The sequence below is a fragment of the Diospyros lotus genome, chromosome 8 (genome assembly GCF_014633365.1).
Source record: "Diospyros lotus cultivar Yz01 chromosome 8, ASM1463336v1, whole genome shotgun sequence".
NCBI classification, from domain to species: Eukaryota; Viridiplantae; Streptophyta; class Magnoliopsida; order Ericales; family Ebenaceae; genus Diospyros; species Diospyros lotus.
In genome coordinates this window covers 35,386,488-35,410,754 of record NC_068345.1, presented here as the reverse complement: position 1 = coordinate 35,410,754, position 24,267 = coordinate 35,386,488, and the positions used below count along the sequence as shown (strand labels likewise).

General features: G+C 35.5%; 1 protein-coding gene across 3 annotated transcripts; it reads right to left on the bottom strand.

Annotated features, from left to right (window-relative positions):
- Positions 1 to 322: 322 nt before the first annotated feature.
- Positions 323 to 23,590, bottom strand: LOC127807814 (uncharacterized). Of its 3 annotated transcripts, none has more exons than XM_052345933.1 (16): positions 23,247 to 23,586; positions 21,177 to 21,221; positions 20,371 to 20,411; positions 20,174 to 20,255; positions 19,235 to 19,279; positions 18,628 to 18,684; positions 18,193 to 18,252; positions 17,985 to 18,112; positions 17,104 to 17,371; positions 16,768 to 16,834; positions 14,716 to 14,786; positions 14,555 to 14,644; positions 11,129 to 11,237; positions 10,623 to 10,714; positions 1,370 to 1,475; positions 323 to 831 (listed from the first exon to the last, which is right to left on the bottom strand). In XM_052345933.1, the coding sequence occupies exons 1-16, from the start codon at positions 23,367 to 23,369 to the stop codon at positions 725 to 727; spliced, it is 1,491 nt and encodes a 496-aa protein (XP_052201893.1). In that variant the 5' UTR covers positions 23,370 to 23,586; the 3' UTR covers positions 323 to 724. The 3 variants fall into 3 exon arrangements, 2 of the variants coding, with proteins under 2 accessions (XP_052201893.1, XP_052201894.1); XM_052345934.1 differs by having other exon boundaries at positions 20,185 to 20,255; positions 23,247 to 23,308; XR_008024803.1 differs by lacking the exon at positions 11,129 to 11,237 and having other exon boundaries at positions 789 to 831; positions 23,247 to 23,590.
- Positions 23,591 to 24,267: the final 677 nt, after the last annotated feature.

The window sequence follows — 24,267 nt, the reverse complement described above, 5'->3', positions numbered from 1 at the left end:
AACATCAATTTTGTACGTCACAATTTAAAATATTTTTTTTATCTTTTTTAAAAGTGATTTAAAATATTTAAATTGATCTTTTCTTTAAAATAAGTTTACATTCAAATCTCATTATTATATTCATCCAAAGAAAAAAAAACTTCTTCAAAACTATTCACTTTTCATTTTTTCAATGAATCTTAAAATTTAAAGCGCTATTTATGGCTCAATGCTGATCAAAGCCTTTTTTTTCATCGTAAATTCTAACACATGTTTTTGCTCCAAACTACATATTATAATAGAAGGTACAGAGACAAACTCAAAATCCATTGAATCATGGCAATGAAAAGACACATGAAATTGCTTGAATCATGGCAATGAAAAGACACATGAAATTGCTAGTTAGTAGCCAATCCCACTGTCAACTAAAAATGAGTGAAAGCCGCCTAACTATAAAACTACAGATTGCTCTTCTTACAACATCATATTGCTATCTAGGACTGGGATTCGGCAAAGAACCCCATAGAATTTTTGGCCAAATGAGGTGACAACACACTATAAAGCATTTCTCAGTTGCATTAACGTTCAACAAGATGTATACTGACTGTATGTGTGGGGTTTCGCTTCCTAATCCTTTCCAACCATAATGTTAATAGAAGATAATGCACATAAATAGGCCGCGACACGAGCTTCTACAGGATTAAGAAACACCAAGAAAGTAGGAAAATATCACACCAGCTCCCTCCTATACTGTAACATGGGTTGATTCGTAAGCGGCATCAGCTGCAGCAGTGTCCATGTCATTCAGACCCAATTCCTCATTTTGCTCCCAGGACCTCTCGTATTCTTCAACTGAACATTGCCGATAAACATAACATATACATAAGACAACGGTTAGCAGCAAATCAACTAGAAACAAGTGTAATAACTAGTAATTGGAGAGGAGGAAACTCCTTAGCAAACAACACTGTACAGGGGGAAAGCGGGGGGACAATTAAGCTGACAGCAGCATTGTAGTATGTGAATAAATTTTTAGTGCTGACATTCACCTTTCCCTGATCCTACAACATCTGCCTAATTATGAAGACAAACCTACCACTTGGTATATATCCTACCCATGCATCGTCTAATGAAAGATTTTCTTTGAGGAAAATACAAAATAAATAAAGGACACCCCAATGAATGTTTATTCTTCATTACCACGTTTTTGGATAGCCTTTATTTTCATGTTCCTTCATACAACCACTCCTAGTGTTTGATAAAGCTATCATTTTCAAAAGTTTCGTCCAGCAAAGGAATCATGCAAGGGCCCAACCCTATCAAAAAGTTCTCACAGCTCACACAAATGGAATTTCACCTGAATAATTGCCAGAGTTGGTGAAGAACTTACAGATTAGCTGATGGTCGTCTTTGATATCATCAGTTACAGGTGCAACAAAAGAATTTGCCAGGGCATCGTCGATTATCAAAGTCCATGGCTCTTCCACACTCAGAAGCTGCAGTACGAATTAAACAGTTGAATGATCGGAGGTACATAAACACAATCAGACAGTCATATAGCCTATAATATCATCACGACCCCAAGAATTAGGAAGATATTTTCTTATTTTTAATTTCAGTTGTTATATATATTTATTTAGTGTTTATTTACAATTATGTTCTAGGAATTACAGTTATGGAGTAGTAGGCGGTAGTGGAGTGATTTAGCAGCAGTTACTAGTAGTGGAGTAGTGGTAATTGCTCTATAGAATTATGGGCTGTTTATATTGACAGCCATAATCCTCAAAGCTGAGGATGTCACTGTATGAATTATGAAGAATTTATTGAAATCTCTCTCCCCTTATTGTTCTCTCTGATTTCCCCCTCAATTATGTCATATTTCTCCCCGGTTTTCCCCCTATTTTCTGTTATTCTCCCTCATTATGGTTTGTCTCCCCCTTATTTCTTTCTATTTCTCCCTCAAATTCCAGTTCTATCCTCAAAAAGAAAACATTAGTTAGGACTAGAGTTTTGACATTTGGTATCAGAGCAGCAATTTCTCGGCAATAATTTAGGGTTCTTACCAGTTGATTTCAATTAGAACAAGGTGGTTATTGCAACAGTGATACACAATAAATTTTGAAGAATTTGGATTAACAGATGGCCGAAAGAATTCTTGAGAGACTACGGTCGCTGGAGGAAGTATTCAAGGAAGAAATCAATAAAAAGTTGGACGAACTCGTGATCTTGATAGCCAAAAGGTATCAGGTTAGTTTTCTAGCATAATTACTTTCTAGGGAGTATTCTGATTCTAATATTCAGAAAAATAGTCCAGTTCCTGTGACTGTTGGGGAACCACTACTGCCAGGAAATGACTTGATTCCTAGAACTCCGCAAGTCAACTTGCAAGAGGATTCTCTGATAGAGAAGAAGGATGACCAAATTCTAGAAGGCAATGAGTGTCCATTGGAAGAGGATGAATAACTGCCAAAGCAGTACAAAAAGGCTGGAAATCAATAGAGTAGAGGGCATGTGTAGGCTGCAACACTGAGATGGGCTGTGAAAGCTTGAATTGCTTGGGCAACCAACCAATTTGCGAGGAGATTTATATGCTGGGGACTGATTCCTATCATAAGACTAGCTATATGGAGCTCTATCACCCAAAATGTGATGTCTGCAAGCATTTCTTACCAACAAATGCTGCAGGGTTAATTGAATATAGAGAGCATCTGATGAGAATCATGGAGGGCCGACTAACAATGATGCAATCGGACAAGTCAACCTCGTCAACCATGTCGGAATTGGATGATTGACAAGATTTGCGCATAAAAAGGAATGGTTATTGATTGATTGTTGATTGCAAGATTTGGGCGCATGATTGATTGATTGATTAGTTAATTGATTGACAAGATTTGAGAGCATAAAAAAGAATAAATGATTGATTGATTACCTGATTGATTGATTGAAAAGATCTGGGAATTTAAAAGGAATGATTGATTGATTGACCAGATCTAGTTATTTATTTATTTTCTATGTAATTTAGAATTTTTATTAATTTTCATGTAGAATTAGGATTTAATTATTTGCCTATTTAAAGGCTTTTCTATTGTAAATATTAGACAGAAATTATTATGAATTTTTGAATTTGAGAGATTTATCTCTTTTATCTTGTTCTTCAATGAACAAAACTTCGAACTTATCAATTGAGTGATTCTTTTGTGGCGTTCAGAACCTGAACTTATCAAAGATCTGGGCAATCTTTGTGGCGTTCAACAATTCTTGGTTCTTGCTTCCGTATAATCAACGGGTCTAGATTTTAATATAGTCTAAGTTCTTGGTTCGTGAATCAACGGGTCGAGAATTCTTTGCCTTCTATCCGATTTTGGCTTTTCTGGGGTTCGTTTCAATCTTTTGTGGGTTCCTTTGGCCTAGTCCCATCGCGAGTTCACATCAGTTAATTTTCATGTAGAATTAGGATTTAATTATTTGCCTATTTAAAGGCTTTTCTATTGTAAATATTAGATATAAATTATTATGAATTTTTGAATTTGAGAGATTTATCTCTTTTATCTTGTTCTTCAATGAACAAAACTTCGAACTTATCAATGGAGTGATTCCTTTGTGGCGTTCAAAACCCAAACTTATCAAAGATCTGGGCAGTCTTTGTGGCGTTCAACAATTATTGGTTCTTGCTTCCGTATAATCAACGGGTCTAGATTTTAATATAGTCTAGGTTCTTGGTTCGTGAATCAACGGGTTGGGAATTCTTTGCCTTCTACCCGATTTTGGCTTTTTTTGGGGTTCGTTTCAATCTTTTGTGGGTTTCTTTGGTCTTGTCCCATCGCGGGTTCACATCAGTTGGTATCAGAGCTTTGGCTCTAAAATCGGGTATTTATCTATCCTTTTTTTTTTCATTCTTATATCATTTAAAAATTAAAAAAAAATATTCACATTCTAAGGTTTTGTTCTTTCTTTTGATTCTACGTCACATTATCTTGAGTCTTGTTATTCGAAATTCCTAGAGTCATCCGTATTAGAAAGTTAAAATAAAGAGATTTTTTTTTTCTTTTGGTATCTTGTTATGTTCTTTTCGTTATTCCTCAAATTTCGTTCTTGAGTCATTTTGTTTGATATTTCTTAGTCTCATACAAAAAAAAAAAAAAATGCTTGAAAGTTTGCAGGCTTTCGGGGATGTGACTATTTGTGAGATTGCCTACAAGCTGATCCTTCCAGTTCACGATTCGAGGACGAATCGTCTTGAAGAGAGAGGGAATGATGAGAATCATGGAGGACCGACTAACAATGATGCAATCGGACAAGTCAACCTTGTCAACCATGTCGGAATTGGATGATTGACAAGATTTGCGCATAAAAAGGAATGGTTATTGATTGATTGTTGATTGCAAGATTTGGGCGCATGATTGATTGATTGATTAGTTAATTGATTGACAAGATTTGAGAGCATAAAAAAGAATAGATGATTGATTGATTACCTGATTGATTGATTGAAAAGATCTGGGAATTTAAAAGGAATGATTGATTGATTGACCAGATCTAGTTATTTATTTATTTTCTATGTAATTTAGAATTTTTATTAATTTTCATGTAGAATTAGGATTTAATTATTTGCCTATTTAAAGGCTTTTCTATTGTAAATATTAGACAGAAATTATTATGAATTTTTGAATCTGAGAGATTTATCTCTTTTATCTTGTTCTTCAATAAACAAAACTTCGAACTTATCAATGGAGTGATTCTTTTGTGGCGTTCAAAACCTAAACTTATCAAAGATCTGGGCAGTCTTTGTGGCGTTCAACAATTCTTGGTTCTTGCTTCCGTATAATCAATGGGTCTAGATTTTAATATAGTCTAAGTTCTTGGTTCGTGAATCAACGGGTCGAGAATTCTTTGCCTTCTATCCGATTTTGGCTTTTCTGGGGTTCGTTTCAATCTTTTGTGGGTTCCTTTGGCCTAGTCCCATCGCGAGTTCACATCAGCATCCTATTTGGGTCCAAAAGTACCATCCTTCTCATGAATTTGATGGGACTCCCCATTGTTGCAGTTGTGAGCAAATGGAACCTGGGGAATAAGATTTGTTGCCCTAGAAGATGGTCGGAAGTTTTGCCTAGAGTGTATTGACTTGGCCATAATGGAAACTCAAGAAAGTCAGCTCCTTCATTCTGATCTGCAAGAAATTCATGAAGGAATTGAAGTGGAAGAAAGGATGGTAGAAAAAAAAGATGCTGCAGGGATTGGATGAAGGTGTAGCTAGTGACCATGATTTCTTAGGGGCATAAAATCTTTTAAAGAGGGGGGAATGTCACAACCCCAAAAATTAGGAAGATATTTTCTTATTTTTAATTTCAGTTGTTATATATATTTATTTAGTGTTTATTTACAATTATGTTTTAGGAATTACAATTATGGAGTAGTGAGGGGTGGTAGAGTGATTTAGGAACAGTTACTAGTAGTAGAGTAGTGGTAATTACTCTATAGAATTGTGGGCTACTTATATATACATCCATAACCCTCATGACTGAGGATGTCAATGTATGAATTATGAAGAATTTATTGAAGTCTCTCATTTCCCCAGTTCTCTCTGATTTCCCCTTTAATTCTGTCAGATTTCTCTCCCATTTCTCCCGATTTTCCCCCTATTTTCTGTCAATCTCCCTCATTTCAATTTGTCTCTCCCTTATTTCTTCCTATTTCTCCCTCAAATTCCAATTCTACCTTAAAAAAAAAAAAAAAAATAGTTAAGACTAAAGTCCTGACATAATGTCACGATCACAAGAATTAGGAAGATATTTTCTTATTTTATTTTTAGTTGTTATATATTTAATTAGTATATTTAATTAGCGGTTATGTTCTAGAAATTACAGTTATGGAGTGATTTAGGAGCAGTTATTGGCAGTGGAGGAGTGGTAACTGCCACAAATAACTATTAGTTAGCTTTCTATATAAAGTTAAAACCCCCACACTGCCAAGATTATGTCATGAGTAATCAAGATATTGAATTCTCTTTGTTCTCCCTCAATTCTGTCTATTTTCTTCCCCATTCTCTCATATTCTCCCTCAATTTTGTTAGTTTCCTCCCTTATTTCAGTTCGTTCGCCCTAATGTTCTGCCTATCCCCTCCCCCCTCCCCCTCAATTCTTGTTATTTCACCCTCAATTTACAGTTCTATCTTCCAAAGAAACATCAATTAGGACTAAGGTTCTAACATTTGGTGTAAGAGCAATAGTTTCTCGGTTGTGATTTTGGGTTTCTACTAGTTGATGTCGATCAGAACAAGGTGGTTATTACAGCAGTGATACACAGTAAATTTTGAAGAATTTGGATTGTGTAGATGGCTGAAGGAACTCTTAAGAGACTACAATCACTGAAGGAAGTAATCAAGGAAGAAATCAATAAAAAGTTGGATAAACTCATGTTCTTGATGGCCAAAATGTATCAGATTAGTCTTCCAGTAGAATTACTTTCTAGGGAATATTTCGATCCAATTATTCAACAAAAGGAACAAGTCCCTGTGACAGAGGATTGTCCACCAAAAGACAAATGTTGGTCAAGCTTTGGAAGGTATTGATAATGATGATGCTAACATTACATGACTTAAGCAATATGCGGATGAACAAAGCAAGAAGCCAAGTTCAAGTAGCAGCAAAGATGTTCATGACAAGGATTTGAATTTGTTCAAATCATATGACCTTGTCTCCGTCACCAATTTGTAATACACAGTCAAAGATCCTCTTCCTCTAAAGCATCTCCCTCTACTTGTTCATAGAGAAATTCAGCCATTTGTAGGCATTACTGATCCAAAGGACATTACACTCCAAGGTGATTCTAGGTTTGTCAAGGAAGATCAAGTGGTTCCAACTAAACTAACTCAAGACCTTTCACTAGAGGTGGAAAAAGTGGATACACCACGGACTGATCTGGTTCTAAAAGAGAGAATCAGAATAGGTACCTTTGTTGTTGTCCATCATGTTGATTGGAAGGGCTCCGATGTATACAACTTTTGAGGTGAGATTATGGGAAATTGCATGGAAAATTGAAGTGGATGAAGAGATGGTAGAAGAAAAAGACGTTACAGGGATTGGATGAAGCAACTGTGGTCAGTTATTGGATTTCTTGGGGACAAGAAATCTTTTAAGGGGGAGGGAATGTCACAACCCTAAGAATTATAAGGAGATTTTCTTATTTTATTTTTAGTTGTTATATATTTAATTATTATATTTAATTAGTGGTTATGTTCTAGGAATTACATTTATAGAGTAGTGGGGAGGTAGTAGAGTGATTTAGGAGCAATTATTGGCAGTGGAGGAGTGGTAACTGTCACAAATAACTGTTGGTTAGCTTTCTATATAAAGTTGTAACCCCCACAATGCCAAGATTATGTTATGAGTTATCAAGATATTGAATTCTCTTTGTTATCCTTCAATTATATCTATTTTCTTCATGACCCCCATGAATTCAGAAGATATTTTCTTATTTTATTTTCAGTTGTTAAATATTTAATTAGCAGTTATATTCTAAGAATTATAGTTATGGAGTAGTGGGGAGGTAGTGGAGTGATTTAGGAGCAATTATTGACAGTGGAAGAGTGGTAATTGCCACAAATTACTGTTGGTTTGCTTTCTATATAAAATTGTAACCCTCATTGTGCTGAGATGATGTATCAATTAAAAAGAATTTATTGAAGTCTCTCATTCTCCCTTATTGTTCTCCCTCAATTCTGCCAGATTTCTCCCCTATTTCTCCTGGTTTTCCCCATACTTTATGTCAGTCTCCCTCATTTCGGTTTGTCTCTTCCTTATTTCTTCCTATTTCTCCCTCAAAGAAGACATTAGTTCGTACTAGGGTCCTGACATTTGGTATCAGAGCAACAATTTCTCAACTGTGATTTAGGGTTCATGGCAGTTGATTCTGATCAGAACAAGATGGTTATTGTAGCAGCAATCCAAAGTGAATTTTGAAGAATTTGGACTGTGCAGATGGCCAAAGGAACTCATGAGAGAATGCAGTCGCTGGAAAGAGTATTCAAGGAAGAAATCAATAAAAAAGTTGGACAAACTCATGATTATGATTTCAAAAAGGTATCAAGTTAGTCTTCTAGAGGAATTACTTTCTAAGAAATATTCTGATCCAATTATTCAATAAAAGAGTCCAATTCATATGGCCATTGGAGATCCACTCCTGCTAGGAAATGGAGTGATTCAAGTCAACTTGCCGGAGGACTTCCTGCCTAAGGAGAATGCTAATCAAATTTCGAAAGGTAATGATGGTGATGTTGCTAACATTACATGTTCTAAGCAATCTGCGATTGAACACAGCAAGGTGCCAAGTTCAAGTAGCAGCAAAGACGTTCATGACAGGGATTTGAATTTGTTCAAATCATATGACCCTGTCTCCACTAGTTCAATGAACACAGCCAAAGATCCTCCTCCTGTAAAGCATCTCCCTCTACTTTATCATGGAGAAGTTCAACCATTTGTGGGCATTACTGATCCAGAGGATATTACCGTCCAAGGTGATTCTAGGTTTGTCAAGGAAGGTAAAATTGTTCCAACTAAACCAACTCAAGACCTTCCACTAAGGGTGGAAGAAGTGAATGCACCATGGAGTGATCTGGTTCTAAAAGAGATAATCGAAGCAGGTTCCTTTGGGGTTATCCAACATGTTAATTAGAAGGGCTCGGATGTATACAATTTTGGTGTGAGATTACGGAAAATTGAAGTGGATGAAGGGATGGTAGAAGAAAAAGAAGCTGCAGGGGTTGGATGAAGAAGGTAGCTAGTGACCATCATTTTCTGGGGACAAGAAATCTTCTTCGGGGGGGGATGTCACAACCCCCATGAATTACAAAGATATTTTTTTATTTAGGAGTAGTTATTGGTAATGGAGGAGTGGTAACTGCCACAAATAACTGTTGGTTTGCTTTTTATATAAAGTTGTAACCCCCCCAATGCTGATATGATGTATGAATTATGAAGAATTTATTGAAGTCTCTCATTTCCCCCTATTGTTCTCTTTGATTTCCCACTCAATTCTGTCAGATTTCTCTCCTATTTCTCCCAGTTTTTCCCCTACTTTCTATCAGTCTCCCTCATTTCGGTTTCTCTCTCCCTTATTTCTTCCTATTTCTCCCTCAAATTCCAGTTCTATCTTCAAAGAAGACATTAGTTAGGACTAGGGTCCTGACATTATACTCATGCATGGAAACCGATTTCAATATTTATAGATAAATATCCAAATAGCAAGTGTAAACAATGAGAGCACTTCATATGCAACCCTCAACACCACGAAACAATGAACTACTTTCAAATCAACTTTTATCTCTGTCCATGCACAAGTGTGTTTGGCATTCTGAAAAATTGAATTAGTCCTCTTATGCACAATCAAAATAACAGTTTGCCCTTCTGCATGCATCAAGATAGGTGCAGGATTATGGGTGTTGTGCAGTACACAGGGCAAGTCATAACATGACAAAGTATTCTGCTAATATATTTCTAGACTAAAATGCATGACCCCATCTTCATGAAACGTAAAAATTCAAAGGAAACGTAATGCCCAGACTCGATAGAACTAAACGAGAAAACAAACTTTTAAACTGTCAGCCTCAGCCTAAGAAGCATCCAAACTACAAAGAAGTGCCCAATCAGATTTCATATATGCATCAGACACTTGTCCAGATGTGTGATATTACCTTGGGTTAATTACCAAAAAAACCTGAACTTTGACGAAGTTTTCACTTGTGGACTGAACTTTCAATTTTTTCAATAGCAGCATCCTACTTTTATTTAGTTTCAATTATGCAATGCCATATATCTCCGTGAAATTTGACCGTTAACATATGACATGGGATGCTTAGGTGGCAACTTAAGTGGCTAGCCAACTTGCCACCTCACCAGCTTTGCCACATGATTTCTCTCCCTTCTCCTTCTTCTCTCCTCTCCCTTCCCCCACCTGGTGCCACTGCCACTTCTGCCGGAAGCCATCGTTTCCACAAAGAGGACAACTATGTCCATTTTGGGACCTTGCATGCTCCATCACTTTAACAGATTAGAAGTTTAATAGGAATTTTAAAAAGAGAAGCAAAAAATCAATCATTTCAGGGAACTAAAAAATTAGATTTATAGATTTATAATTATTAGACCTTATTCCTTTAGGCATTTTAACATTAAGAATTCTATATTACAAAACTTTTGATGAATAAAGTTTTATAAAATATATATTAAAACTTCTAATCATACTTATTTTCTATTATATGGAAATAGAATGTGGGTTATTTTATGTATTTATATTATGTAGTATACTTGGCACATCCCTACAATGTTGTTTCCTAAAATTACTGTCCACGTGCCCATTCCCTGCAGTTTCTGTGTATCCCTGCTTCTTAGGCTTCAGCTTACCTTCACCATGGTCTCATTGGCCTATTAAGATCAATCAGGTAAAATGGTTGAATCCCAAAGGAAGAAGTGAAGAGGGTTTGAGATAAACCACAGAAAAAGATTTAAGGCATTCATTTGATAATAGGAAGGTAAAGGTTCAGCAAAATAACATTCAAATGGCAGATGATGGCAAATTACATTAGATTCTATATTCAAATTATAGCAGATATTAGTAAAAAAAAATTGTAGATATCGAGTTTGAGAGTTCATTACCTTGTTAAGTCTCGATCTGAAGTCTTGCCACCTGCTTTTCTTACTCTCATCAAGGCTATCTCCAAAGGTGAATCCATGTACTCTCTCAAGATCTGGACATTAATCACATAAGAATACCATACAATTTGGCAAGACATATTAAGAGTATCGGTGCTTATATAGACCAAAAAGGACAAGAAAATAAAAACAATGACTAACTACAGAGCAAAAAGTAATAAACAAAAATTGTTAGCAATAATAAAAAAAATAAAATGAAAAGTTCATATTGCAATATTTCTAGTTATTACATTGATCAAATCCATTAAACCCCAATGCACATCCTAGTAATTTAAGTGGACCAAATAGAAATCAACAAGCACCAAGTCCGAGTAAGACTCACATATCAAAACATTTGGACATATTTCATTAGGAAAATAAATTGATGGGAAAAAAAGGCCAGAAAACCATTCAAGTTGAATATAGAGTTACAGATGAAAGTGAAAATCAGAAGCCAGACTGATACTCACTCTCACTAACTTTTGTGATCAAGCCTTCAACAGTAGTGACAACTCCACCCAATGTCCCACTAGCCAGCTCCAAGTCAAGTTCTGGGACTTTTACACTTGCAGTATCTGCCTGATATTTATGAAATGATTTTTATTTTTTTTGTCAGTGCATTACTTGATGCTTATAGAAAGCATAGATTACATGAGCGCCACCTGTTTTGTTTTTCTATTGGTCATTAATGAGTTTCAATCATCCTTTGCTAATAGTCCTTGGTTTCCAGGAGGGTGACTCAAATTATATATAAAAAAGAAAAAAAATTAAATGCAGCTAAAAGAAAAAAGAAATACCAGACAAATTTTGAATACATTTAGGCAAAGTAACACAACAATAGGCATCTGTCTAATCATAATAATAGCATGGTTATGGGTAATATAGATCACATACCATGTTATTCTGAGTACCAACGAATTTGAGGCTATCTATCAGCAAGTTACTTTTATTATATATGCCAAAATATATATTGAGAGGGAAACCAAATCAGAATCTAAGAAAGATTTAGCAAAAAAAAAAAATCAGAATCTAAAGAAAAAAAATTATCAAGTGTGCTGATATTACAAGTGGAGATGTACTGGGGATATTTTGTATATTTTTTGCCTGCACATGATATATTTCTCATAATTAGTTAAATAAAGGGGAAAAAATGGAAAACAAACAATAGGAAAAACAATCTTCCCTCTGACAGCATCAATTTTGTCAAAGTCCATCAAAACCCTACTATAGATCTTACATCACCCCCAATCATTTTCCACAAAAGAAACAACTGGGCATAACAGCTATCCAAAAGGTAACTGAATGACCTCACCTTCCAATGTAGAAATGGAGTACCAACACATACCTCTTTGTTTGCTGCCATGTAATAAACATTTGGACATGCAATGAAAGCATTGTTGAAAATGCCACTTTGTTATGTAAAGGAAAAGAAAACAGAAATGTCCCTTTATTCTGTTTCATGTCATACCCACCATCAGCATATATCCCCAATTAGTTTCTCTTACTATTAGGTTTCCCCAATTTACCCTGCTAAGTAGGCGCCCTTTCTTGGCTCCAAATGAAGAGTTTCAGGGAAACATTATTCTGGTTAGGGGCAGGTTTCAGGAGGTTAACATCCAATTTACTTCAGGTGGTCCAACGCAAAATGGGGATTGATATAACCACATCCAGACTACCTACCCCAGACCCAGATAGTAATAGCCATTTTGGGTGGCAGTCGCTTAGCATTTATTGAGAGTACCCTTCCTACCTATGCAGGTTCTCCTTTTCATCCCTTTTTTTATATGCAGGAAGATTAAAAACTTCAGCACTTGGAACAAAAGTTTTACCAGATTAGTTAGTACAAAATTTGTCTCCCTGCTGTTGAGAAAGGCTGCAAATTAGGAAGGGAAGGTGTCTCTAATAGACCACTTCAGAGGAGGAAGTTGTGAAAGGTTTCCAGTTGAAAACAATAGCATGTAAGGAGGCTATAGAGGCCAGGACAATAACTTGAGGCATTTCCTGATTTCTTTCTACTGGTTGAAACTAGAAGTTGGCAGTGAAGGACTGCTTCCCTGTATTCTCTGATGGCATTATGTGCTCCCTAAGTTGAGGAAAACCTCCAGGTTCCATGAAGGTGTTTTTTTCATGCTTTATGACCATCCGAAGACTTAGTCATGGGAAGGAGAAGAAGCGGATATGGAGCCAATCAAAAGGAGGATCAATTCCAGCGCTCTCATGTTATCAAGGGTTCCTCTGCTTCTCCTGTGTTCATCCTCTCTTCTAATAATCTGAGGAAGCATAACATAGTAGTTTTAGATTGTGCTTCATGTGCAAGGAAAATGTGGAATTGATTGCCCGTATCTTTCTTCATTATCTGGTGGCACAAGAGATCTTTTGTGGCCCCAGCCATGGATCTTTTGTATTCAATGGGAACAGGTTGCACTAGGTAATCTCACACCACAGACGTTGCTATCATTCTATTATGCATTTTGTGGTGCATCTGACATGAAAGGCATTAGGCAAGCCTTTGAATTCATAGTATGAACAGAACTATCATCATTTCCTATATTTTGAGGTTGAAATGGGAGACTCTCTCTATTTCTATAACTACATAAATAGAGATAGTTTTTCCAAGTAGATAACAATACAAATAGAGAGAGACTATATAAATAGACTATCATCATTTCCTATGTGCAATTTCTAGTGAGCTGTTTTTCCAAGTAGATACATAGCTCTTATTTCATTCTCTCATTTAGTGGACCACTAAAAACTGTGTTCTTTTAGTTCATATGTTCCTGTAAAAAAAAAATAAAAAAACCAATTCCATCAGCTATTCACCAGGCTTTTTTATCCCCTTCTTTCTTCTTTCTCTACAGACCACATTTATGAATAAGATGCCGCTACAAATCCCAATCATGAATAAGATGATGCATATTCACCATCAATCTCCAACCTTTCTAGTTTCTAGTTCTCCCTAGGAACACACCAATTTCATTTATGGATCTTCTCCATCCCAGGAATCATTTTAATTGTTGCATTTTTCTCCCTTCTTATAATAATCTGATAATTTTCCAGTGCACATCTGTGTGTGTGTGATGCATATATAGTACGTGTTTGTGTGTACTTGCACCATATGCATGTGATTATGTGTGGGGGGGTGTGCATGTGAAAATGTTCATCCAGATCTATGATAGGAGTTTTATTGACAGATATTGCAGAAAGGGAGATGGGATAGGGTGGGGTGAAATTTTAACTGGGACAAGACAAGATCAGGCAAGTTGTTCTTCAAATGGGCCGAGGCTGTGAAAGGAAGCACCGTGCTAAACTTGACACTTCCCCAGCCCCATCCACAACAACTAATTGACCAGTCATCCAACTTCCTATCTATCTTCTTGAAATCTAAAAAACAAAAAGAAGATGCATAATGATTCAAATTTTCAAAATATGTGGCACTTTTACCTTCTGTTTCCCACAATCAACATGCACAAACAATTTTTTAATATAAAATGAAGATTTGTAAATATCAACATTCATTAATAACTAATGTATTTCCAATAGGTGATTGTACCACCTTAGAGTTCTCAGTTCAAAACAAATAAAATTTTACGGAATGAATGCAACCCCCTCCCCTACAGTGTAAACTCAATCTCTTTGTCACCAGTAAAACACAATTATACAAGTTGTCCATGCAACACCTACCAAAGTTCATCTTTTAACCAGTCTAGTATTGCTTTCAATTGTTCATATAACATTATCTATCACAAGAACCAAAAAGGATAAGATGAAAAGAAAAGCAAAGCAGTTTGCTTACAACTTTTTGTGAAAGGTTCTTGATAAAAAATTGATCAAGGCAGGATATATCCATCATATAAGAAAATTTTGCCTCGCGCTACAAGATTTAACAAATATGGTACCTTTATCACATCACGGCTTAGATCATGGGAGTTCTTCACAAGAACTGTAATTTTCTTTCCTTTTTCAGGAATACGACCACCAGGCTTTACCTGCATTAGAAAAAGGCATCAGCAGCATATCGAGGAGTAATGAAACGGACGCATATGCGTACAGGACAAACCTCAGAATTTCGATAACCACAAGCATCACAAGAGGATGCCATGACAATCACTTCCTGGAAGTATGGAATCTCTGGAAGAGTTAAGCTCGACAAATTGAAGAAGCCAGTCCATAATTTTATCATCGTAGGCATTCTAATGAATTTTAAAGTTTGAGATAAGTTCTGCATCAATTTTGTAATCCATACATTATGTTCCTTTAACAAGTACCAATAGGCAGATCCAATAACTAATTGCACCTTTGATTTTCCTCAACTTCTCTCTCACTCAGGAATCCATCTTCAAATACGTAGTTATGCATATATACAATATCGTTGAATATAGAAAAAGCAAATAAGTAGTTATACATATATACAACTTGAAATGAACTATTTGGCTTTTTTTATAGAAAATTGTTTGCTTTTATCTTGTTAGGTTGGTCAAAGTTTGGCCTACTTGAGAGTTCCATCAATATAAATAACTTATAAAAAATAGAAAAAAATTAAACTTCCAGATTTCTGGTAGAGGGTACATCCACGTCGACCCCCTCCTTTTCTTCTTTGTTCAGCTAAATGACACTCATTCCCTTCTTTCTGATATTCTCTCTTTTTATCTGCAGCATTGGTGCCCTACAGACAAATTAAGTCCCATGGAAATATCAACCGTTTGTTCTTGGATTTAGTATATTTTGATTGGAAACTTGGAGGTAAAACCCTAACACTCCTCATTTTTCTTTATTCAAACATTCAGTTTTCTATTAGCATCTAGGTGAAAAAACCAAGAACCCTTTCCAAAGAGGGCTAACCGGTTCCTCTTTTTCTTTTCCTAGCTTTTTCTAACATCTTTTAGTGTATTCTAACTAGTATTCTAAAACTTCTTAGAAGACAGGCATAATAGATAGTTCATTGTTCCCATTTCTATCACAATTGTTAAGCATTTTGTTCCCAATGGTTTCACCGATGATGGCTTTGTTCAATACCATAGGCCATCAATACAAAGATACTCAAAGCACTTCCTCTACTCAATCAGTGGAACTCTCAGTTTGAGTGCTTTTTATAGCCCAGTCTTTGCAAGTATGCTCTTGCCATTCTCCACTCAACCAATGGAACTCTTCATCCAAGCACTCCATTCTCCATTAAAGAACCTCACAAGGATGCTCTCCATTGAGGATGGTTGTGGCACCACCACAACTCAATGGATGATACTCCTCTACCTAAATGATCCATGGCCTTTGTTTCCACCATGCTTAACTCCACAGAAGATTGTCACCAGTTCCCAACTACTAGATGTCCTACTTGGCCTAGGTTTAGGCAAGACTCGTGTCTCCTTCTACATGAGACTTTGTAGTCTGGAGGGTAAAGCTACGAATTTCATCAAGGCCTTGCTTCTCCTTCAAGGGAGCTTGGTCTTGACCATTCATAACAGGAAGAGTTCAACCAGAATGTGGGTTCTACACTACCCTTCATTCCCACACCAAAAAACATCATGAAATATCAGGCAACAACCAACTGCTCACATCCTTTCGATAACCACATTCTTGCCTAGCTCCACCATTGTAAATTCAGGCCTCAGTCATCAAGACAAAAGAACATCCGCAAAGCACTAAGCCTCTATTATATCCTTCAATAGAAGCACTCTCCCTCTCTAGTAACTCCCTAGCCCTCTTCCTTCCCAGCTACAGTAGTGTATGGTTGACACCTACCATAGTTCCTATCAATCTCAGAATTTACCACATCCACCACAGACTACCATTCATCCACTGTCAATGAATCCTTTAACAGATATCCCTGAATAATGACAAATCTTACCCATGGGAAAAATCAAAACATGATAAATGAGAAAATTTTATATAAAATATTATCAAGAACGAAAGTAACTGACACTAATATTCTACTTGACCTATTTGACGGTAACAAAGCATATACAGGAGATAAAGGTTGTGAAACCAAGATACAATTGGGAGATACCAAAGAATTGAGGATGCAATCACAACCAAATATGATTATTTACAGATCAATTTCTATAAATGCATGTAAATTATATGTAAAATATATAACAAAACAAAAGAAGGATACTGGTGAGGAACATTCGAGTCTCACACCTCACAGCACAAGCGCCACATGTTGATGGGAAAGTCATCACCTGTCCAAAAAGAGAAATCCTAAAATATGAGAACTGTAGCTTAAAGTTCCTAGAAAGAAAATGTGGCTTGAGAATGTTGGGGCATGCCATCCAGCTCATTCTTAAAACAGGAATAGTGAATTTAAAATAAAAACATAAATTATTTGTGCTCATTTTGTAATAATGCCACTTTAACAAAAAAAATCCATACCGGTGATACAAAAGAAACAAAGAAGAGGAAGAAAGTGGGAGGAGGACGACAAATGAACTCCTGAAAATGGATATTATACCTCTTCTGGTGCAGTGTACCGAAACAGAGCTTCAGCAATTTCGGCACTATTACCCTGAGCAATAGCCCGCTGACCAGCTGCTGCTCCAATTGATCTGTGTGGTTCTGTTCTAGTATGTTCAATGGTATCATCCATTCCCCCTGGTGGTGCTTCATCAGCAAGTTCTCCCGTCTGTGATGGGTCAACAAGGTACCCCAATAATGCTTGTTGTTCTGGAGTTCGCTCATAAAACTTAATAGTCAATGATGGATCTGGAGATGGTGCACACCTGGCAGAGATCAGTCAACAACTTCAGAGTACAGAAAAAAACAAGCCAACTCTTAATTTTTAAGCAAACACTAATATCTTTAGGACAAGACATTGACAGAATGAATAAATTCATAAAGAAGACTGAAAATGCATAAGTAACTTAGTAACATAATAAAGAGCAACTAGATTGAATTACTATTGTACCATAACATCAGACAGAAATATTATTGTCCCGACCTAGGCACCACCTCCCAAAGGTTGATGCCTAGCCCGGACTTAAATAGCCCAACACCCCCTCCTGGCCAGCTGATGTGGGGCCGTGCAGTGGGGACACTGCACCCCCACGGGGAGATGGCGTGTGTTACTGTAGCATGCGAATCCCACATCGGTCCACTTGGGGGGGAGTCCTAGGCTTATTTGTGTTGGCTAGGCAGTCACCTTTTAAAGGTGGTTGTCCAGGCTGTTACAATTATCTTGTAAGTCAATTTTCTTATAATGTTGAAGGCCATAAAGAGGTTTGGATGACATGATTTCCACAAATTCAAATTTGTTCCACCATCATCAAATCTAAAGCATAGACCAGGGAAATATTACACGACTTTGCATTACTAAAATTTCTGCAGACCACTTACGGGTTCTCAATGAAGCTGTTTCCGGCAGGATCATCAAGAAGGAAAGTAAAGGGTGACTCTCCTTTTGCACAAGCTCTCAGTTTTACCAAGAAATGATCTATTGCATCAGCAGTTTGAGGATCCACTTTCTAGAAAGCATAATACAGAGCTTAATGGATATCAAGGGGGAACAAATTAAAAGTGAATGGGAAATTCAATGAATATGCACCTTCCGTTCTTCTTGAAGAGCCTCCAATTCATCTGCAGCCCGTACCAAAATTCCTTCCACCTAGAACAATCATTCACCAGGGTTTAGAATATCAAATCTTCCAAAATATGCAATAGAGTGAGAAATACTGAATCATAAAAGATCATTAATGAAGAATAGGCTAAAGCAATTCCAATGATGGAATGTGTTGCAATTCTGTTCAATCCAAGAATAAAAGAACAGAAAGTTCTTGCCAAACGATTTTTTTTTTTTTTTTTTTTTTTGGGGGGGGGGGGGGGGGGGGGTTGTATGGGAAGTGAAGTTTCCCTCTGGATTCAGTCCCCTTCTTCAAATTTCCTAGTGGAGGTACCAGTTCAAAATGCAATAGCAGAAAGTAAAAGTAGCATATTCATATACAAATAGAATAAGAGAAATAATGAGGGTATAAAGGATTACTGTTGATAGAGATCCACGCTGAGCCTCTGGAGGAATCTCAAAATCCAGTTCAGGAATCTGAAAATAAATGGTAAGAGTGAAAAATTGCAATCTCTCAAATTATAATAACAATTCAAAAGTATTAATTATGAGCATTGAAGAAAGGGAGGTTGTACAGAAAAATTGATCAGTTTTCATAGTTTGGAAACTTGTAAAATCTGAAAAACACTAATTGTGTAACCTTAACGAATTAAATTTACTGCCAATGCTTAGAAAGCATCATTTATATTAAAAGACTAGTATTTGCATGTGCTCACTTCATTTAGTATTTACTTATTTTACTTTTTGTTAAGTTCCCACTATTCTAAAAGCTTAAGATATTGGGAAATGGGTATATCAAGCCATCCACACTCCCACTAAAATATAACCCTGCAATAGACTAAAGAAAAATGCACAAACACAAAATACGGGTACACAAGCAACATGAATGAAGAAACAAACACAATTCATAAGACATAAACCCAGGACCTACTAGAACCATAATTTTAAGCCATGCTAGAACCATGGCTTTGAGAATAACAAGAACTGCTGAAAAAGTCTGATTTACAACAGAAACAAGACCTAATACCTTAATAGTGGCTGTCTCAGATTTCACTACTTGCCGATTAAGCATCTGCAAACAAATTATACCATCAGTTAAGCACTTTTAAGTGCTACTCTCCTAAAAGACTTCAAAATAAAATCTTAAGCCTGCATATTAGGAGTAACCAAACATTCAGTAAGAGCATACCTACGATCACATTATAACAGAAAACTTAGCTTCGAGAAACTAGATGACTTGAATGCATAAAAATTCAGATTTGTGTCTGCAACTTTAAGTAAGATCTTCTATAAAGTCCCAATATTTGTCCAAAATCAGTCAAACTTATGAGTGAATTCAAGTCTAAAACCTTTAGGAAAGTGGTATTGAGTTCAATCACAGTACAAGCAGACAATAAACCATTAGAAAGGTCAATTTTATTTACCATTCCATTGCTAATCAACCACAAAAGGGGGTATAATAATTGCCTTTGAAGAAATTAAATGGCCTCACCATTCCTTCAAGCAAGTATTTGTTATGTTTTTGACATAGTTTAGCTTATGGACGCATCTTCCAGTTCCAAATGTGGATGCATGTTGTGATACAAAATGCAACACTATATAACCAAAAGAGTATTGATAATGTACCAGCATAAATCTAAAAGAGTTCAATAAATATATAAAGCTTCAAAGTCAACCAGACAATAAACTTTTGGTAAGGTCAAATTTTGTTTGCATGTTATTCGTAATGCACCAATAAAGAGGCACATACCAATTAGGTATGAAGAAATTAAATATCATCACAATGCCTAGGAGAAAGGATTTTATTAAGTTTGACATGGTTTAGCTTAAGGATGCATCTTCTAGTTCTATATACAGAAGCATATTTTTCTTTTATATAAAATACAACAGTATATAAGTATAATGAGTTTCAATAACACAATAGCGTACAACCAAAATTGTTTCAATGAATAAGTGTCGAGTCAACCTTTTGATCACCTGATGGAAAGTCCAATTGATAATGACACCCTCGTGCCTGAAGCTCACCAGCAAACTGCACTTCATTGTTCCTACAGATAGTTCAGGCAGAAAATATGGAAGGAAGAAACAAGAAAGAACCTGTTATGATAGACCACTAAACTCAACATATTTAAAATCTCTGTCTCATCAAGAGTGAACAAATACCTCTCACCGCAATGTGGACACTCAAAGGCTGACAGTAAAATCTGCAAATGGGGGGAATTGTCAGAAATAAACCTTCCACTAAGAATCATGGATATGAACAGAAACACAGGCACAATACGTCATAAACACACCAGCACAGAAATTTTTAGAAAAGTTAGAACATGAGAACAAATGTACAAGTATCTTGTGTGTGTGCATGCGTGCATGTGTCAAGTTCTGCCACACATCACTCCCTCGGACCACCATATCATATTCACAATCTTGACAGATCAACCAGAATTTTATATGGGAAATCCCCAGGCTTTTCTACAGAAGTCCAATAGATCTAGGCCAGATGTTGACATATTTCAAAAGGATGATTTCTAATGTTCTTTTGAACTTGTAACAGCATCTAATTTGATTCAGTGATAGACATTCTTGCTCCTACTATGGACACAGGTGCTTGAAAAGTAGGCAAAACGAGTTCATCTTCCAAAATATATATATATTTTTAAAAAAGTTATAGTTTCATGAGTGTCCCATTTGAATTTGGTGGTGTGTCTACCACAACATGGAACCTTCTTGGAAATGTCCCTAATTCTAAGGCTCAAGACAAGCAAATCTAAAAGAAGGTAACATCAAGTGCAAAGAGAGCAAAAGAAACAAATCAGCATAAGCTCTTCAAGGATGACTGTCAAATCTAAACCTTTCATGACATCCTAAAACTTTCTTCATCTTGTAGAAATAAGAATCAATAAATAGTAATAACAATGACAAGAATCCCAAACTTTTCAAACGCATCAATCAATACATAAGCAAAAAAATACCTTTCTGAAGTGTGGAATTAAGGTTAATAAGAACCTTGTGATGCCCTGTAAACAGCAAAAAATACAGCATGTCATGAATCAATGTGAAAAGGCAAACGCAAATGTATATGAAAGTTTTCTACTTCACAAGCATCTTAGCTCAATAGTAATTCATCTGTTTCACACATACAAACATGCAAAGATAATTTAAGCACTTATGGCTGCAAAAATTTTTTTAGTTTAGTTATTCAAGGATCTGCATGTAAATATACAAATATGCCATACTAATAACTATGCCCTCAACTGAATACATGAATTTTTGTATCTCTCATATAAATCTTTAGGTGTAGATAGTGCAAGAAAAGGAGAGGAAGAGAGATAGAGTGAAAGAAAAAAAAGAAAAGATAATTCAAAAATTTTTCTAGCACATGATGTTTGTGTCTCCTGTAGCATCATATTAACTAAATATATTGTAAATATTTATTACACTATTTTTATATTATAACACTAACCTTTTTATTTTGTGTAATGTCAATCTTGTTTTTATAACTCATCTTAAGGTCATAAACTATGATGTATGATATAGAAAAAATTATACAATTCAGTGATATTATGCCATTAAAGTTTTAATATGATAATTATAATAGTTCACCTTAAAGTTTTACATAAATGACAATACATAATATTTGAAATATACAACAAACAGTTTATACTGTAATATGTAATTTTGCACCATGTGATTTTGAATGTTTCCTAATAAATTTTAAAAAGTTTACAATATAAATATCTCTATCATTGAAATTATTTATATTAATATGCTTTTATTCATGTTATTTCCTGTGTTTGTTAACTTATTAATATGTTTATGTGTAATGATTGTATACAAAAATATAATATTACCTACGAGATTAAAGATGTAATTCCAAAACTTAATTATACTATTATCCAATTCATTGTCTTGTTCTAACGAATGCAGTATTCATAACACTATGCAATCCTATAGTCCATATATCCCACAAACAATCCTGTATTACTTCTAATGCCTCGAAACCAATTCCATCAAATAAATGTACCCCTCACTCTCACTCTTTCAAGTGTCACCCATGTGGTGCTTCATGCATACCACATTTATAAAATATCAACTTATAGAGATAATACATATTTGACCTACTTTTCACAAATCCATTCATAAATATATAGTATCATACATTTAGTGTAACCATAGACAATAGACTCGTGTCATTACAAGCTTCCTTTTACCAAGGCTCACCTTCAAAATCATTTTATCTTTATTTTACTTTTTATTTTTCCTGGACATCACAGTATTCACTTTTCATTTCATTTAACTAAGAAACCAAGGAAAATAATGCAAACAACATTATTAAAAGACGGTGGATTTGGTAAATAACTTTAACAAACAGCATCTCCTCAATAACAGAGCTTCAGAAGCAAGTTAATATGAGATATGCCAATCAATGAAACATAGATTAACAATTAATGGCACTGTCCCTCTGTTAACCAATTGATGATTAATCATCAATGGCATACGTATTAGCAATCAAACAACATACATTACCAACAGGCATTATAAGCACTCCTTCAAACACAGGAGAAGAAAGGCAGATCACAAAATGACCTGGTAAAATTCAGATTAGCTCCATTTTAAACCCGAGTTTAGCTATGATTTGATACTAACTAGAGGTCTGTAAGTTACCATGAATAGCAATTGAGAACAAAAAAAAAAGGTCTTTAATAATCAGGTATAATTGGCTCCGGTTCAAACTTCAAGACTGAAGAGCAACCGCTACACCTATTTTGCACGAGAAGGTGATCGAAACTAACTTCAAAATGGGAAAGAGAAACTGTCCCTCTGTTAACGCTTCCAATTGCAAACACAAAGACAAAGCTAAATGTTGAACCCAACGTTTTCCGTGACCACAAAGACTACTATATCCAAGATATTAAATAACAAGCAAGGAGCACTGCATAATTGGTAGGCTTAGGCACATGTACGATCCACCATTATGACAAAAACAGTTTGATTGATTGTGTGTGTGTGAGAGAGAGAGAGAGAGAAAGAGAGAGAGTTACATTTTGGTGGCAACGCATACAGAGACTTTCGACCTGGTAAAGAGGAGCACCGTCAGTGTCGTCAGCGGATACAGCTTCCACCACCGATCGTACGTCTTCCATTGCGTCTCTTTTCGCTTCCATCTCCTTCTTCCGAACGTTTTCCTGGACAGGCGAAGTTGGAAGAGAAGGCTAGGGCTTGCTTGCTTGCTATGCTGTAAGGCAGTTAAAGCGAACTCAAACGCTACAGAGCATGCGTTCCCAACTCCCAACTGTGCCGAGGCTGAGAACTACTCAAACACGCGGATTGTGTAGAAGGGGCGAGAAGTTGCAGAAAGCGGCGTACAAAGGAAGAACGTTTCAGAGACGCCCAACACCAATATGGACCAAGTACCCAACACTGGCCCGGCCCGGCCCATGTACAAAGTACTCAGCCCTTTAGCAAGTGATATATCAGTGGAATTAGTTAGAAGTTTATATAAATTAAATTTAAATTAACTATAATCAAGTTTTAAATTTTAGATTTAAAACTAATTTAATCACGAAAAAAATTAATTCAATTCAGCTCAATAAATTATCTTTAAATATAACAAATTAATTTAATTTTTTTATCTTGGTGGCTAGAGTAGTTTTTTTTTTCTTTTTTTTTTTAAGTACAGACCTAATATAGAAAGTGTTAGTTAAAAAATAAAAATGATTAACATGTTTTAAAAATATTTTTAAATTATAAAAATTTTTGTAACTAAAATGTAGTATAAATTTTTAAATTTTACAACTTAAAACAAATTACTCATTATATTTAAATTTTTATCACTATGATTGTTAAACTCTTAATTTTACGGGTACGATTTTATAATTTTTTACATCGAAAACTCTTGTGATTTTATGATTTTAAAGTTGATTTGCACTCTATTTTATGATTTTACATGTCGAATACTTTCTTACGATTTTATAATTTTAACAACCTTGTTTATCACCATAAAAATTAAAATTTAATTTGCCTTTTAAATTTTTTTGTCAAACTCAAAATTACAATAAAATC